Source organism: Gambusia affinis, linkage group LG17 (genome assembly GCF_019740435.1).
Source record: "Gambusia affinis linkage group LG17, SWU_Gaff_1.0, whole genome shotgun sequence".
Lineage (NCBI taxonomy): Eukaryota > Metazoa > Chordata > Actinopteri > Cyprinodontiformes > Poeciliidae > Gambusia > Gambusia affinis.
Window position 1 is genome coordinate 13,560,541 of NC_057884.1, and position 15,561 is coordinate 13,576,101.

The 15,561-nt window shown below is 37.5% G+C and overlaps 1 protein-coding gene across 1 annotated transcript in view; it reads right to left on the minus strand.

The window, feature by feature from the left end:
* The window catches only part of LOC122847273 (WD repeat-containing protein 70), a 39,165-nt gene extending 23,607 nt beyond the window's left edge, over positions 1-15,558 (minus strand). The window contains exons 1-10 of the mRNA XM_044144854.1: positions 15,454-15,558; positions 14,945-14,998; positions 14,753-14,836; positions 14,423-14,519; positions 14,115-14,316; positions 13,528-13,587; positions 12,686-12,819; positions 11,815-11,968; positions 7,935-8,011; positions 253-427 (exon numbers count right to left, since the gene is read on the minus strand). Of these exons, the coding sequence (XP_044000789.1) occupies positions 253-427; positions 7,935-8,011; positions 11,815-11,968; positions 12,686-12,819; positions 13,528-13,587; positions 14,115-14,316; positions 14,423-14,519; positions 14,753-14,836; positions 14,945-14,998; positions 15,454-15,463 (1,047 nt within the window). The 5' untranslated portion in view covers positions 15,464-15,558. The remainder of the gene's footprint in view (positions 1-252; positions 428-7,934; positions 8,012-11,814; positions 11,969-12,685; positions 12,820-13,527; positions 13,588-14,114; positions 14,317-14,422; positions 14,520-14,752; positions 14,837-14,944; positions 14,999-15,453) is intronic.
* Between the last annotated feature and the right edge of the window lie 3 nt (positions 15,559-15,561).

Genomic DNA, 15,561 nt, shown 5'->3' on the forward strand with positions numbered 1-15,561 from the left:
GGTGAAGTCATGAGGTAAAAGGCATTTGAGTTCAACTTACCAGAGTTACATCCAGTCCTTGGCAGTTGTAGTGTTAAAGGTATCTATTCCAAATTATTTATAGCTAGTGTTTGGTTAACCTGTGGTCTCTTTGGCCTATGACTGGATGACCCTGAGTTTCATGACTCTGTATCCACAGCTATCCTGAAGCCACTAACCCACTCCTGCAATCTATGACACGTTGTGGCGGCTGGAATGCGCTTTAACACTCACGCTCATATTTCTGTCCCAGATCTGGATGGTGCCGTCTTGGCAACCTGCTGCGATGAGCTTCCCGTCGCGGCTGTAGGTGCAACAGGTGGGGATGACCTTCTTCCCCTGCTGGGAGCGAGGTTTGAACACCGACTTGTGGTTCTTCTCTGAGTTCACGTCCCAAGTGCGCACAGTGCTGAGAACAGGAGACGAATGTTATACTTTAAAACATATTTGTTCATTGATGACACATTAGGATTTTGGTAGATTTATAATGGCTCAAATGAGCAAGATGAGCTATTTGAGAATAAAATGAAAACTTTTTATTATTGCACAAATATGTGACTTGATTCTAAAAAAAAATTGTATAACATATAAACTTTTCCAAATTAATTATGGTTAAACACTTTGAACAGATAACGGTATAAATGTTTGGCATTTACACAACACTAGAAAACTACTATCTAAATACTAATTTTGTCGTCAAGAATACATTATTTTAGAGCAAAAGATTAAATGAAGTTGTTCCAAAACTTTAGGACACATTGTCTCAGAGGAGAACATTTCACCTTCACATCATGTTTACAACCCAATCTAAGCATAAATCTAAACAGCTGTTTTGTGACTGTACAGAGGCAGCACATGCCCAAATTATTTGGTAAAAGCTTGTAAAAACCTTACAAATAATTTTCTTTGCTTTTGTAGTTGCATAATTTCACAACAAACAAAAGGGACTAGAATGAATACGGTATGACACAGGAGTTCCATTACTCATTCTTCAAAATAGGAAAGACAACAGAACCTGTAATTCAAGTTAGGCAATCTCAATAAGTGTGCAAGAAATTAGCTGCTTATAAGAGGGAGTCTGGAAATGCACAGAAATGTAACCGTTTGCATTTTTAAAGTAAAACACATGTACAACACATACATGTTTACTCAACCTCTCATGCTGTCACCCAAACTCTCACAGCAGGCCGGAGTATATCTAAATGTATCTGCGACCCACTGCTCACCTTAGTGAACATCTTACCCCGTCTGGGTCATGGGATCACCAGCGGAGTATAAACACACACCCAGAGCAGCTACGAAAAGCCAGGCAAGGATTCCTCCCTGACAGGTCACAAAGACACACACATACACTCAAGTGTGTTTAGTTAAGTCTAACAACTTGATACAACTGCCAGCTGAAGACATATGGTTTGAAAACTGCCAAGAGTTAGAAAATATAACTCATTTTGATGACTAAAACTGTTATAGTCTGTTATAATCCTGTGCTTTAAATTAAAATAATCTGCTGAAAATTATTGTGATGTAATTGCTTTCTTAGTATAAACTGGACACTTTAAAAAGAGCCTCTATACAGGTGGGTGTGTTGGAAAATTACAGCTATAGCCATGGTGTGGGTGACAATAAAGTTCACTTGCTGCACACACACACACACGCACGCACGCACACACACATCTCTGATTTGTTTAGTGAAGATCGCAGGCATCCTGTCAGGCCAATAACGCCAATATAACCTTTAGAGCCGCACACAGAACCTGGAATGCTATTTATCTTAATGCCGCTTTTCCACTGGGGGAAGACTGGACACCCTCACCTGTCACCAGTAAGAGGCTTAGTGAGGAAAAGGAAATGGAAAGTGTTGGCTCTGATGTGTGGCTTGGCGAAATGGTTCATTTAAATGGCTTTCTGGTTGAATTAGTTACAAAATTAACTTGTAACAAACTTGAAACAAAATTAACTTCAAAAGATTAACATAAGGTTAAACTTTTTAACTCAAAAGTTGGAGAAGTCAGATTTCATTTCAAAAATTGAAGATAGTTTGTGTCAAAGTATGTACAGGCCATTGTAAGATACTACATGGTTAAAGGATCACAGTATTTTGTTAAGATGAAAAAGATTAATATGTATTTAAATATATATATAATGTAATATGTGTATATAAATAAGTGCTGATCAATCATGCACTTTTCAGTTTTTTATAAACCCTTGCTTTAACTTTAAACTGATCACCTTTAATACCACCGCAACAGTGTTACCATGTGAAGTCTAAAAATGTACTTCTGATTTTACTCTATAGTAGTATGTTTTTTTTATTATTATTATAATTTTGCTGCTTCCATTCTCCAACTTGTGTTTTCGCTTCAATCAGCTGCCCCCTTTTCCTGCACAAACACTCTCCAGACTAAGGGGTGAATGTAACAGAATGAAACCCATACAACCCCAGTCATGCATGCGCACTTTACGGGGCAACACCTTCATTTACACATCGACTGAGGAGAGACGGCTCTCCTTGGCCCCAGGTTTTATCTGTCCATCAGGTTACAGACACCACAGGGGTGATGGTTGCTGGGATTCCTTTCACAGATGATGAGATAAGGAAAAGCGAGGCACACATCTTATATGAGGGTGTTTTACTGGTAGAATTCCTGTGTTAGCTGGTTGACTGATTAACTGGGACTCTGTTATGAGAAAGGAGGATTAAGAAGGGAAGATGCTCCATGCTCCTTCACAGCTGAAGAAGATAAAGTTGGAGGGATACAAGGAGTTCCACTCAAGCAAAGAAGCTAAACGGAAAACAATGTGGACGACGAGCAGAGGGACTGTGGGAACGGCAAGGGGCAAGTTCCTCTAATTTAACAACGCTGCCTGGTTTTAAGCAGCCGAATATCTGCCCTACCTTCTATGAGATTGAGTCACAACATCATTGAGATTTAATCAAGCTACTGTGCCATTAGATCCTTTCAGCGGAACAAGAAAAAGAAACAAATATTGTGTTCATAGCTCACACATAAAAAAGACAAAAGTTGCTGTCAGTCAAATATTCAGTCACGGCTGCAGAATGGACAAAAAAGGACAAATGCATTCATTTAGTATGTGCATTCTTGCGCAGGCTATGGAACGCTTGCACTGCAAGGAAGGAACATTTGGATATGAACTGGACTGTGGATGAACCCAAAGTGTCCAATCAGGTGAATCGCCTCCACATGTTCACACACTCAGCGTTCATCCCTAATGCACTCCTCGAAAAAATATAAAAATGGAGAACAATGTGGACGACAAGTAAACGTTAAGCTGGCCAAGTTGCTTAATATGGTACAAAAAACATTTTAAAAAGAATGTACTTGTAAATCTCTTGGACGAAAGAGATTTGTGGTTGTGGAAAGGCTCTGTGGTTTGTGGCAACTAATCCAGGTCCAGCTGCAGCCTTGGCAGAAGGCCAACACGGAGGGAATCCCTGGCATTCAAACATCCTGCAAACTTCCCTCAATTTGTGTGTTTTTGTGTGTACCCGTACTCAAGTGTGCCTCATGACACAAAGGGGGGAAAAAAAAACATGTGGGCCCAATTAGAAAGTCGCCATTTGTCCTATTCTCAGTTCAACTGGCTGAAAATTCAGTCGCAAAAGAAGAAAAAAAAAAAAAACCATTCCTACAATGCTCGTGGGATCTATAAAGTAACATTCATCAAATCAAATGTTCTCCAACAGTGTCTGTAAAAACATAAGATCTATTTAGGGTGGAAATACCCTTTGGCAATTATTAGATGCTTATTAATACTTATTAATAGGATTTTTATTTGAACAGAAATCATCTCAAACCCAAGTTAGTTAAATATTTTGTAGTTGCATTCGGTTTAGTCCTGCTTTTTTACAAGACACGCCATGTGTTCCCAACACTTTCTAATAAGGAAAAGTGTTTTTGACAAAGTTCTTCAGTCCTTCAGCAAATAGATAGTTAGATCCGGGTCAGCACATAATAACCTCCCTTAGATAAACCGTGTATTTGCTGGAAAACATTGTGCCATTAAACACTTTCAAATCTGAAGCGTCGACATGTTCACACCACTGTGAGAAGAAATACTTTTCCAGCTGTACAGACTTCCCTATTCAGCCCATGGTTTTGGAAGAACAATCCCAGCCTCCCTGCTGCTGCATTATCGCTGCTTTCCTCTTAGCCACTTCCTCTATTAAGGGCATAATTTAAGAAGCTTGGATGTAGAGCTTGTGAATGAGATTCTGTTCAACGACAGGGGTTCTTTCAATTAAGAAGCTGGGAGGTCTGCGGATCGTACATTATTACCGATTCAAATTATCATTGCAGAGACCTCCTAAATAGGCAGCATAGGTGTTATTTTTATGGTGAGACAAACCCAACAACAGGCTGGAGACCCGGTGGCTTATCATTAGTGTTTACAAACTGAATGGATAGAGCACATCATATCTCATGGGTGGCTAAATCTGAAATCCTTTCAGTCTCAGAGTCCAACATGTCAGACTGAAAGGATGACAGACCCCAAGGCTTCACTGTGTTGCTTCCAGACTATAATGACAACATTGTAGCGGTTTAGCTTATCATCGGTTAACAGGTAGGCTTTGTGCTTGAGGCTTTATAAAAGAGGTTTATTTTAAAGTTCTTAGTATTTGAGATCTTTTCATGTACAGACAGTAAAGCATGAAGCATTGAGTGAATAGTTCAGAATTTCATTCGCTTTTACAATTTGGTGACATTCTGAGTGTTAGGGGCTATGTGAATAAGGATGAGTTGAACGAAAACAAATAAGATGACGAGTGCCACGACTTGAAGAGTTTATCACTTCATTCATCAAGGCCAGTAGTCTGCAGCCCTGTTGTCAGGACATATGTCTTGAATGTTTGAAGGCCCTTTTATGCTCCCTCTAGGGAATAAATATATCCACCAGTTTCTAGTGTTGACCAGTGTCACAACCCTCATTATGCCAATGAGTTCATTAATTAGGCATGGTTGATTTGAAATATATATACTGTAGGGGCAGTTCATGGTTTGAATTAAGAGGGTTAGAATGACTCTCATAAAATTCTAAAGGGATTAATAAAGTCTGTTTTTCTTCCTTCTTGTCTTTCTATCTAGGCTGCCAGAGGAACAATATAATGAAAATGCAGGTCATTTTGAAAGGAAAAACAGTAGAAATACTCCCCTAATGCAAAAATAAATCCTGCCTGACTTTATCTGGACAATAAGGTTTTCGATTTATATTACTTTCAGCTGTTAAGTTCCTCTTGCTGAGTTTTCTGAATCAGCTGAAATAAATATTTATAATTAAAACTCTACAAATGAACAATCTATAACTCTTTCAGTATGTTGTAAAAAAAAAATAAATAAATAAAGGTAATCTCTGACTAAAATTCAGAATTATGCATGATCCACCCTCCGGATGCTCAAGGAATACGATTCCCTACTCTCCCTTCCTCCAGCTGTGTGAACATATCTTTAGTGAGAAATTTTACAAGTGTGGGCAGCAACTTAGGAAAAAGTCCAGAGCAAATGACACGCTCGTTCTCCTCAACATCTCCAATGTTCGTCTGTGAAAATGTTTTGAATGGGAACCATAAAGCAAGAGCTGATTGAGTTTTCTAGACGAAGAGATCAGATTCTCTCTACAATTTGATATTTTTTTTATAATATTTTATAATTCCACATATTGTATCCACCTCACAACATTTTTTCAACTTAGTGCTTTTATAAAGTAAGCAGTTCTGAGTCTAAAAAATAAAGTGCTTTGTTTACTGGTGCAAAGAGGATCGAAGACATCCACTCTCCACTACATGGACGGCTGAAGCAGTAGCCGGGGCCTGCTTCCATTTAGTCTGATGGCCAGGCCATTAATTGACCTTTCTGGAACCACTTTAACTCCAGCTGATTTGTCACTTTTGTTCAAGTCAGGTTCTGGACATTATTTTCTGGTACGTTCAGCAGGTTTGGGAGAAAAATGCCCATGAATATTTTCTGATGTTAAAGTAAAGATAAAACATGTAAATGTCTAAATGTAAATATAAATATTTGGGAATTTGCAATTACGGTGCAAACTAAACATATTTTATGCTTCTTATAAACTACCTAAAGATTTTGAATGCATTTGAAAAATAGTAATAAAAAAACATTTTCAATACTAGAGTTCCAGGAAACAACAAACTAATAGTAAAAAAAGAACCTCCAACATTTTATCATCCAGGTTCGCCTTTGCAGTGCAACATAGTAAATCATGAAATGGATAATGCAATAATAAGTTATTAGAAGTAAAGGAACGAACGCCCCACACCAGACACCGAGTAGTCCCTTCCACTCTTCCCATCGATACGCTCAGCCAGCGCTGCTGTCCTGCTCCGCTGCAGTGAACCGTTCACACATGCAGCTGCTCTCTGTCTATGAATGGCTCCCTGTGCGCTCCTCACTGCTGATCTCCTGCGAGTAGGCCAGGGGCAACACCCAGCGCTAACGTGCCAGCGGAGGATTTCCAGAGACTCAATAAGAGCTAAATAAACCAACAGCCACATCTGGGAGAGCAGTTACACTGGTAAACACCGCAGAGCTGGGCCCTCGTTTCCACTTAACGATGATAACCTCCTGTTTCTGCACTGCTGCCTGTCACACTCACTTGCTCTCATCGCGTTGCCGTTTCTCTTGCACATGTTGATGCTCAAATATTACTGCACACCTGAGATGCTCCAAACCTATTAGTCTGATATAAAGTGATAGCCGTATTTTTTGGCACTGGTAGCTGTATAATGAGTTCATATTTCAACATAACTTCACTGAAGAATTTAGAAAATAGCAAAAAAATGACTCAAAAAAATCTTAGAAATAACTGGTTTCTAAGATTACAGCCCCAGCTGTTTTAAAATGATGGAGCCAATTAGTAGCACTCTTGCTTTCAATGCTTTGCTCAAAGCCCTTTTGAACAGCACTTATTCTTCTGTTAAGCAACACAAAGTTGGAGAATACAGAAAGACACTTTAGACTTTCCTTTCACTCCTACAAATGTTCATGTACTTCATTTTGTACCATATCCTACAGTTTTCTGCTGTTAAATGAGAAATTTCCCAGTGAGATCAATACCTCCTTCTTTTCTCTTCAGCAAACCTAACAAGTTTTTAAACAGAAATTAAGTGCAGAGACAGCAAAAGCGAGAAAAAATTTATCAAATATTTCCTGTATCTGGTGAAGCATTCTTGTGTTTACTTGACTGTATGTTTTAGATCGTCATCCTTGAGAAAAATCAAGATGATGATCTACTTGTTTTTCAGATTCCTATTTGTAAATCTGCAGGAATTCAAGAGTTCATAACTCCACACTAACATGGATTTCAGCACCTAAAGAAGAGAAACAGGACCACAGCATCCCAGATCATCAGCCACACGTTCCTTACACAAATCCCGCCTGGAGTGTTTGTTGATAAAAAGCTCAATCTAATAAGAAGCTTTATCATAAATTTCAATTGTCCAAAGCAAATGGCAGCATTTACAGCCCCAGTAGTGCTTAGTCAAATCCCTAGTTTACATTTGTGATGTTGGGTTTCACTCCCAAATAACCAGTCTAATGCAAGGTAGGGAGATTTGGCAACTCTGAGATACTTCACTGTGGTTCTCCAACAGTTATCTTTTGTCCCCTCCTGTTTATTATGCACAGCAGGAAGTGAAATATTGGTCCCCATTCAGCCTGGTGGCTAAAAGAAATGAACCTCAATGATGACCCGTTTGTACTCCAGAGAACCAGTAATAGATATACTGAAAAAAAGTAAAAGCAGTGCAGAAACAGCATCTTGGTAACCATTTATTTTAATGACTAAAGTTAGGCAATTATGTTTTATTGGAATGCAATGAAAACAAAATATAATAATGAAGGTGTTAAACATTTTTGCTCACTCTACATTTAAAAACTCACCCATCATTTGAGCAGGTCATGAACTCTTCTTTAATCTTAGGATGCCAGCAGCCACAGTTCAGCATAGCCGTGTGTCCCTGGAAAAAAGACAAGAAGATAATTAAACTACTTAAAACTGAGCCAGCTTTGACAGGCTGCACACAGATGGATGATAATGGGAATTTTGTTGTCTAATGTAGATTAAAGACATGTAGGTTCAAAAATTGAAGCTGCCACATAAGTGTTTTTAAAAACCTATTCAACATTTAGAGACGAGCCAAAGAGGTTGAGGTCAGAGTTAACAAGGAGATTTAAAAGGCTGAATGTTGCCAAGACCAACCTATATAATGTGCAGTTTAATTCTAAACCAATTATATATGATGGCAGTTGTTCATCACTGATTGTAATTTCTGTGTGATGATGGACTGTCAGTTCTGAGTGTTGTAAACTGCAAGCAAAAATTAACGCCCAAATAAAAAGGAACGTTTATTTTTTTTCCTCCATATGTCTGCATTGCAGAGGAATCTCCAGTAAGAAAATTACCCTTAATTTGAACAAGCTCTTAAGCTAATTTCTGGCATCCAACAGAACAGACCTTGCTTAGCAAATGAGCAAGTAAATTTTGAGAATGGGCAGGAGGCAGCGCTGCATCTTAGACACAAATTTTCTTTAATAATAAGCTTTGGCCATCCCCTCAAATGGAGGAGTCCTGTGGAGAATTGCATTACCTTGCAAAATGTATTCATACCTGTAAACTTCTCCATTTTTATTCAAGTTATGAGAACAAAATCTCAGTAAATACTTATTTCATTTGAATTCAACCACCTTTACCTGGCAACCATCTGCCTCCAGGAGTCACCTAATTAGTGGACAGAGTCCACCTGTGTGTAACTTAATCTCAGTAGGAATCCAGCTGTTCTGAGAAACCCCTTTAGAGGTTCAACAGAGAACAAAAAGCATCATGAAGACCAAGGAACACAGCAGATGGATCAGGGATAACATTGTGGAGAAGTTTAGTAGAGTTAGGTTTTACTGAAATGTGTTGACAGACCGTGGCATTGTGATGCAGAAGGTAAAGAAAAAAACAAAACTAAAGTAGCAATAGGTTTATAATACAATATGTACATTGGAGAAACTTAAGATTCACCTGGGAGCAACTTTTTAGTTCAGAGGAGATTTAGAAAGAAGTCTAATGGAAATGTATACAGATATGCTTGACGTATTATGACAACCTGTCCAAACACTTTGCGTGTTAAGACTTATACAATGAAATTATGCTTAACTGTTGAGACAATTCAACAGAGATCCATATAATACATTTTGATCAATTTGACATAAGCAATTGAAAATGTAGGAAAACGCAGAGAATTGAACATGATAACTTGGATGATGTCAAAGAACATTTGCAACTCGCTGAAAGAAATAAGAAAATGCTTCTTTTTAAAAAAAAATCCCTCCAGGGTGTCTTTCTGTGGGCTCTAGTGTCCCTTATATGAAAGCAGGCTGACAGGTAAGGGAAAAGGAGAAGGGGGAAGACATGCGGTAAATGTCGCCGGGTCCGGGAGTCGAACCCGTGACAGCTGCGTCGAGGACTCAAGGCCTCCAAAGATGGGTTGTGCTATCCCCTACGCCACCACAGCACGCCCCCAAGAAGAAAATGCTTTTTTGATGCACCCCAGTGACAAAATGAACAAGTAGTTTTGAGATTTTAAAATTTATTTTGAGAAGTGCACCATAGCAACTGAGAAAAAAAAAAACAGAAATCATGTCAGATTATTTACAAAAATATATCTCTTTCATTACTCTTTATATTTATGCACTACTGTGTGATCACGAAAGACTTTAGTAAAATAAAAATAAGATTTTGGATATAGTGAAACAAAATATGGGAAAAAAAAGGTAGGGATATTTGAGAAATTATCTTTAAAGAAGAATAGCTCAAAGCGGGACCTCTAGCCACCAGTCAGGCAGCAAGGAGTCTGTACATATGACACGCAGCTATTTGACAGGACATAAAAGAAAACAGAGCCATATCTCAGCAGAAGATGTGACCAAACAACATTGGTATGCGTGGCTCAGGGAGAAGGCCTGTCTGCTTACTGTTACACACTCAACAACATCATTTTATGAATTGCTTAGCAGTCAAATTAATGGGACAATAGAAATAATATAGAATCAACTTTGGAGTAAACAAGCTCAACTACTGCTCTGACAATACAATTACATACAGCAATTATTCAGCACATAAGTCATCATAATTAACTGAACAAGTTGTAATTTTTCTGTACTATTATAATTCCTCTTCATCCTCAATAGTTTTGGAAGATAAATTGCTAATGACTAAAAAAATTGATCAGATTGATAAAGTCAGTGAAGAGCAAGAACGGAGCAAAGACAAGAGAATTACCTTGTAATACTGCCCTGCACATGTTGTCATTTTGATTTCTTATGGTAGATCATATACATGTTTCTGTATAGGCCTATGCAGGATTGATAAACCACTTTTCCAACTTTTGTTGGATAACAGAGGAAATAACTACCTGACAGCTACAGCTACACATTTATGTTGTGATTTGAAGCAATAATTGGACAAAGCTGCCGTGGATTAAAAGAAACAATATGTATAGTTTTTCCAAAATCTGTAAAACCAAATGTAAGCAGCAAAAAATCTGTTGTTCTGCTGCATGCGTACATCAGCTTGTGAGTCCCAAGCCACTCAGCAGATAGAAGAGAAAGGATGAATCAGAAGGGAAGTAATTACACGTCAACCTAGGCAGAGTGGAGGCAATGAGTTAATCACATGAGAGACAGCTAATCGACTGAGACTCTGTTAGCACGCCAAGATGCATTTGCACTGAACCAACCTGCTCCAGATGGGACAGAGCAGGATAAGAATGAAGGACATCCTGAAAACCACTTCTTATAATCAATGGACCTTCACTTCAAGCACATTTATAAACCATGTCTAAATGTGCTGCAGCCGGCACACATGGTTGCTGACCACCAATACCACTCTAAAACCCAAATATAGACACTTAATTAGGGTTCTACGGTGTAGGTACAGGTTTAAGGACAAAAACATTTGGAGTCATTCTTTCTTGTAGATTAAGCTCTGACTATTTAGCTTGTAATCAAAACACAGAGGGCATGCCCTGCTACCATTAAATATTTCTGTAGGGTTTACCTACGGAACACTAGAAGCTGCTCAACGGCGTGGAGTTGAGTTTCAATAGAGGTAAAAAGAAATATACATTGTCACATTAACATTTACAGTGTTTTTATCTTTTCTAGATAAATACAGTCTGATGTTCTTTTTTAAATTCCATACTTTCTATCTTTATATTTTAATGGAAAATACTTAAATTCCATGTTTTTCCAACTTTACACATCTTGTCAGACTTAAAGAACATTTAGTGAGATAAATCTAGACATAATGTCATGTTAAATGTTTATGTTTAGGGAAGTCTGTCATTTTCTTACAAAAGCATAAATACTGGATGTCAACTGAACATCCTAAAAGTCAAATGGGTATCCTATTCATCCTGTCCAAGCCTTCCTACAGGTCGGTGTCATTTGAAAGACAGAATTCATTTGATCAGTAGTAATGTCTACACTAGTGGAGAATAAACAAAACATTCTAGTTTATATGTTTGCAGTTTTCCTCCGATATGAGCGAGAATATCTGAGATTTGGGGAAACAACATTTCTTTCAGACAAACCCTGACTTCTTTTCAACAACTATGATCACCTGATGCCAACATTAATCTTGTTGTCGGATTTTAGGTAAGAAAAATGACCTTTATGCAATAGTTCCTTCAACACAATAGTGAATAAAATCATGCACTGAGAGTTTTAAAACATGTTTCAAGCAAAATCAATTAAGAAAGCTATTTTTGCATACCTTAGTGTTGGCCATGTCCACAATGTACTGGTCTCCTTTGATACACTCCATGACATTGAAGCCGTCACGGTCCAATACTTTGGCCTGTGCATTTCCAGAGACCACCAGGAGGACATCACCTGTGATGCTGTACTGCAAGGACTTGATCTGGTGGCTGACACACAGAAGAGCTTAATAAATTTAACTTTATTTTTATGGTGCAATCACGAGAAACGGTTCTGCACAAAATATATTTTACACCCATGTTTCAGTGGTACCCCTAGTTTCTGTATCTGATACATGACAACAAATTAAAATAATGATAGTAAGAGAGAGATAGCATAATGATGAAAAGAAAATTTTTAATCCTACATAAACTACACAATAATTAAGAAGCTCCAGAGACTGTAAAAATCCATCAAGTGAAATAAGTTGGCAAGTTTCTGTTTTATATCACAAAGGACAAAGAGTGGACTTTACCACTTCACCTGCTCACCCTTAACTTTAACTTTCCGGTGACCCATAAAGGCTAATGGATCTCACTGTAATCATAATAAATGAAGCATGAATTTCCCTTAATAAGGGGAAGCCTTATCCAGCTCAGTCCACTGGTTCCCAAAAGCAAAAAAGAATGCAATCTTTAATGCCAGGAACACTGGAACACAGATTAAACACAAACACACACATAACTTTGCCATCTGCTTCTAAAAGCATCATTTTGGATGAAAAGAGGGGATTCCACAAAGCAAACATTAGACCCGATGAAGCTTAACAAGCCTTCGTGTGTATGTTTGTACGCGCTGAAGCACACTTAAATGAAGTCTGTGTGCCTGATGTTTGCATAAAACCAATTTAAACACATGTTGGGCAACTGTGTTGATGTTCCACATACCACTCACAGGGCTGCAGGGTTCGGAAAGCCTGCAGAGCCTGGTCCATTCCAGCAAAATCCCAGAAACGGACATCATAATCATATCCGCCTGTCACCAGACGGGCTCCAGAGGGGTCTAAGCCAAGAGCTGATACCTGAGGAGACAATTAGCAGTCAATTCAAACTTACTCTTAAACCTACAATGTCATACTGTAACGTCAGTTGGCTGCTTCTAAACTGACTTAAAGAAAAAAAAGCAAAACAATAAAAATAAAATACTCGAAGGTCAGTGCAGTGAAAGCACTTGATTATTCAGAAAGAAAGTGTTGACTGCATTAATTCTGCCTCTGGATACCAGACTCAGAGTTAAATATCTTCATTTGAAAGAGCAATGCCACAAGAAACAGGGTCAGATCTGTTACACAATCACAGGAAAGGATAAATCCAGCTGCTGTTCAAACTTTATAAAACAAAATTAGTAATTTTACATTTCAAACAATTGTTTATTAAATGTTATGTAGATTTTATATCAAGGTTCATTAAATTTTAATTTTACATGATGGTAAAATCATGTAAAATAATTTTACATTATTAATGACAATGAATCATTTACATTAATGATTGTAAATTGCTGATTTACAATCATTTACAAATACAGATTTGTACTTCTGTTTGCCTGTTTGTCATTTTATTCTTTTTTTTTTTGTTGAACCTTGGGTCTGAAATAAAGTATCTATCTATGAAAATGTTAACATTTCTCGTCATTTAATATTATTCTAGCAACAGTAAAAAAATATATTTTTAAAAACTTTAAAGAGTCAATAAAATTATAATATTTTGACTGTTGTAGGCAAAATCATTACTGTTTTGGTTCCGTGTTGTAAAATGATCTCATGAGTGTCTGGAATCTTCTTCACTGGGTTCTGCGGAAAAACATGGAACAAAAAGTTATTTTGTTATTGTCTAGTTTCCTTTTTAATCTCTATGGTCAGGATCTAAAATGCTTTGTTCTGTCCTGAGCTGTTTACATCACTACATCATAAAATGAAGATTTAATCATAACATGTGTTAATATTTCCCAGGATCATTTGAATTCTCCTAAAACAAACTAATATAATAATCATAAACGACATGCGGCAGCATTACACAGAGTCTGGCTGTTGTGGTGCTGCCACCTTGTGTTCATTTTTGTACTATCGTAGTGCTTTTCAAGCTCCTGTGTTACGGATAGAAATATCATGACTGAAAAAGAGTTGGTAATGTATATAACAACACTAATGATGAATTTTATAATTTACTGATTTAATTTTAAATTTTGACTGTATGAACAACACAGAACAGAATTACATTTTATGTTATCACTCCCAACATCTACTCACAAAGAGAAACGATTTGAAGATCCACACTGTAAACTCAAAATACAAAAAACTAAAATGACTTTCATACATACATCATCATCATCATCGTCGTCATCATCGTTTGTGTCTGCTTCGCTGTCGTCATCATCGTCGTCACTATTTGCTGCGTTGTCCCTATAACCTGGTGGAAGGGGTGGTCCTACAAGCTCATCTTCCTGGGCTCCATGTTGAGGAGGCACTGGTGGCCCAACGAGCTCTGAGTCTGAATCGCTGCTGTCACTACTTCGCTGGTTCCTGATGATGTTTTTAAAACAGATTCTCAAGTAAAGCAAAAACACGTTCAGGCCAAGTTAAGAAAGGTTTAAGAAATACTCGCTCAAACAAGGCAAAGTTGTCTTACCGAGCTGCAGCTTTGTCTCTCTGACTAGGAACTGATGGTTTAACTGACTTGGAGCTTTCTCCTTCCTCTTCTACCTGAGCCCCTTTCTGTCGATCCTCTGAGGGTTTATAGGACACACTGAAGTTATTTATTTTACACATAAAACTCAACATATTGTATGAAAAATTTGACTGAAGCATTTAACTTTTTACGCACAATAGATAAGTGTTTTGTGACTAATAGTGGGTCAAATAAACAACAAATCTCAACACTTCTCCAAAAATAAGGAGGGAATTATGTCAAGAATCCGGTCATTATGTAAAACAGCAATATAAGTCACAAAATACTCACCCAGGATACGCTGACTCCTCTCAATAGCTGTTCTCCGGGTTTGCTCAAAAATGGCGTCAAGATCAAATGTCCGAGCCTTCTTACCTAAAAATGTACAAAAGATTTATCTTAACTGATTCAATCAAATCTGAAACAACACGCTCTATGGTTTATTAAATATAACCCGTCATGTCATTTGTAGCTGCCACATACCAAACCCAGAAAATCCCATGACAGATCCGATGTCTCCATCACTCGGTAATTGTTCTGCTCAAAAGAGAGTATTTTAGAGTAGACTTAATAACACAGCTCATTCATTTGACCATGAGATCTGCAATTTACACTTCTGTTAATGTACCGGATATAAAAACATATAAAAGCCTCAAAACACATGTGCAATAAAGTCAGCAGAAAAACTAGTTTTAAATAACTACTTATAAATAGCACTTAAAATTGTTTCGGAGACAATGTTCAATATTATAGTTTCTTGAAATGCTCAATATTAAATTTTCTACGTGTAAAATATATTTTAAATACTAAAAATGTAATGTAAGCTAAATTGTTAAGCTAACAATAAATTAGCAAACTTCGACATTTATATTTAAAGTAATTCCCGAAAAAAACACACAAGAACCTCTCCATGGCTACAAAAATAATATTTCAAGTAGTTTAAATTAATGCAATACAGAAAAAACAGACGTAAAAACCTGCAAAGTGTTTACCTTCATCCATGTTTTCAAATACGACTGTTTACCTCTGACCTTCGGAAGTTCTTCTTCTTCTTCGCTCCAAGAGGGACATAGCCGAAGTGCTCCAACAGCGCCACAGCC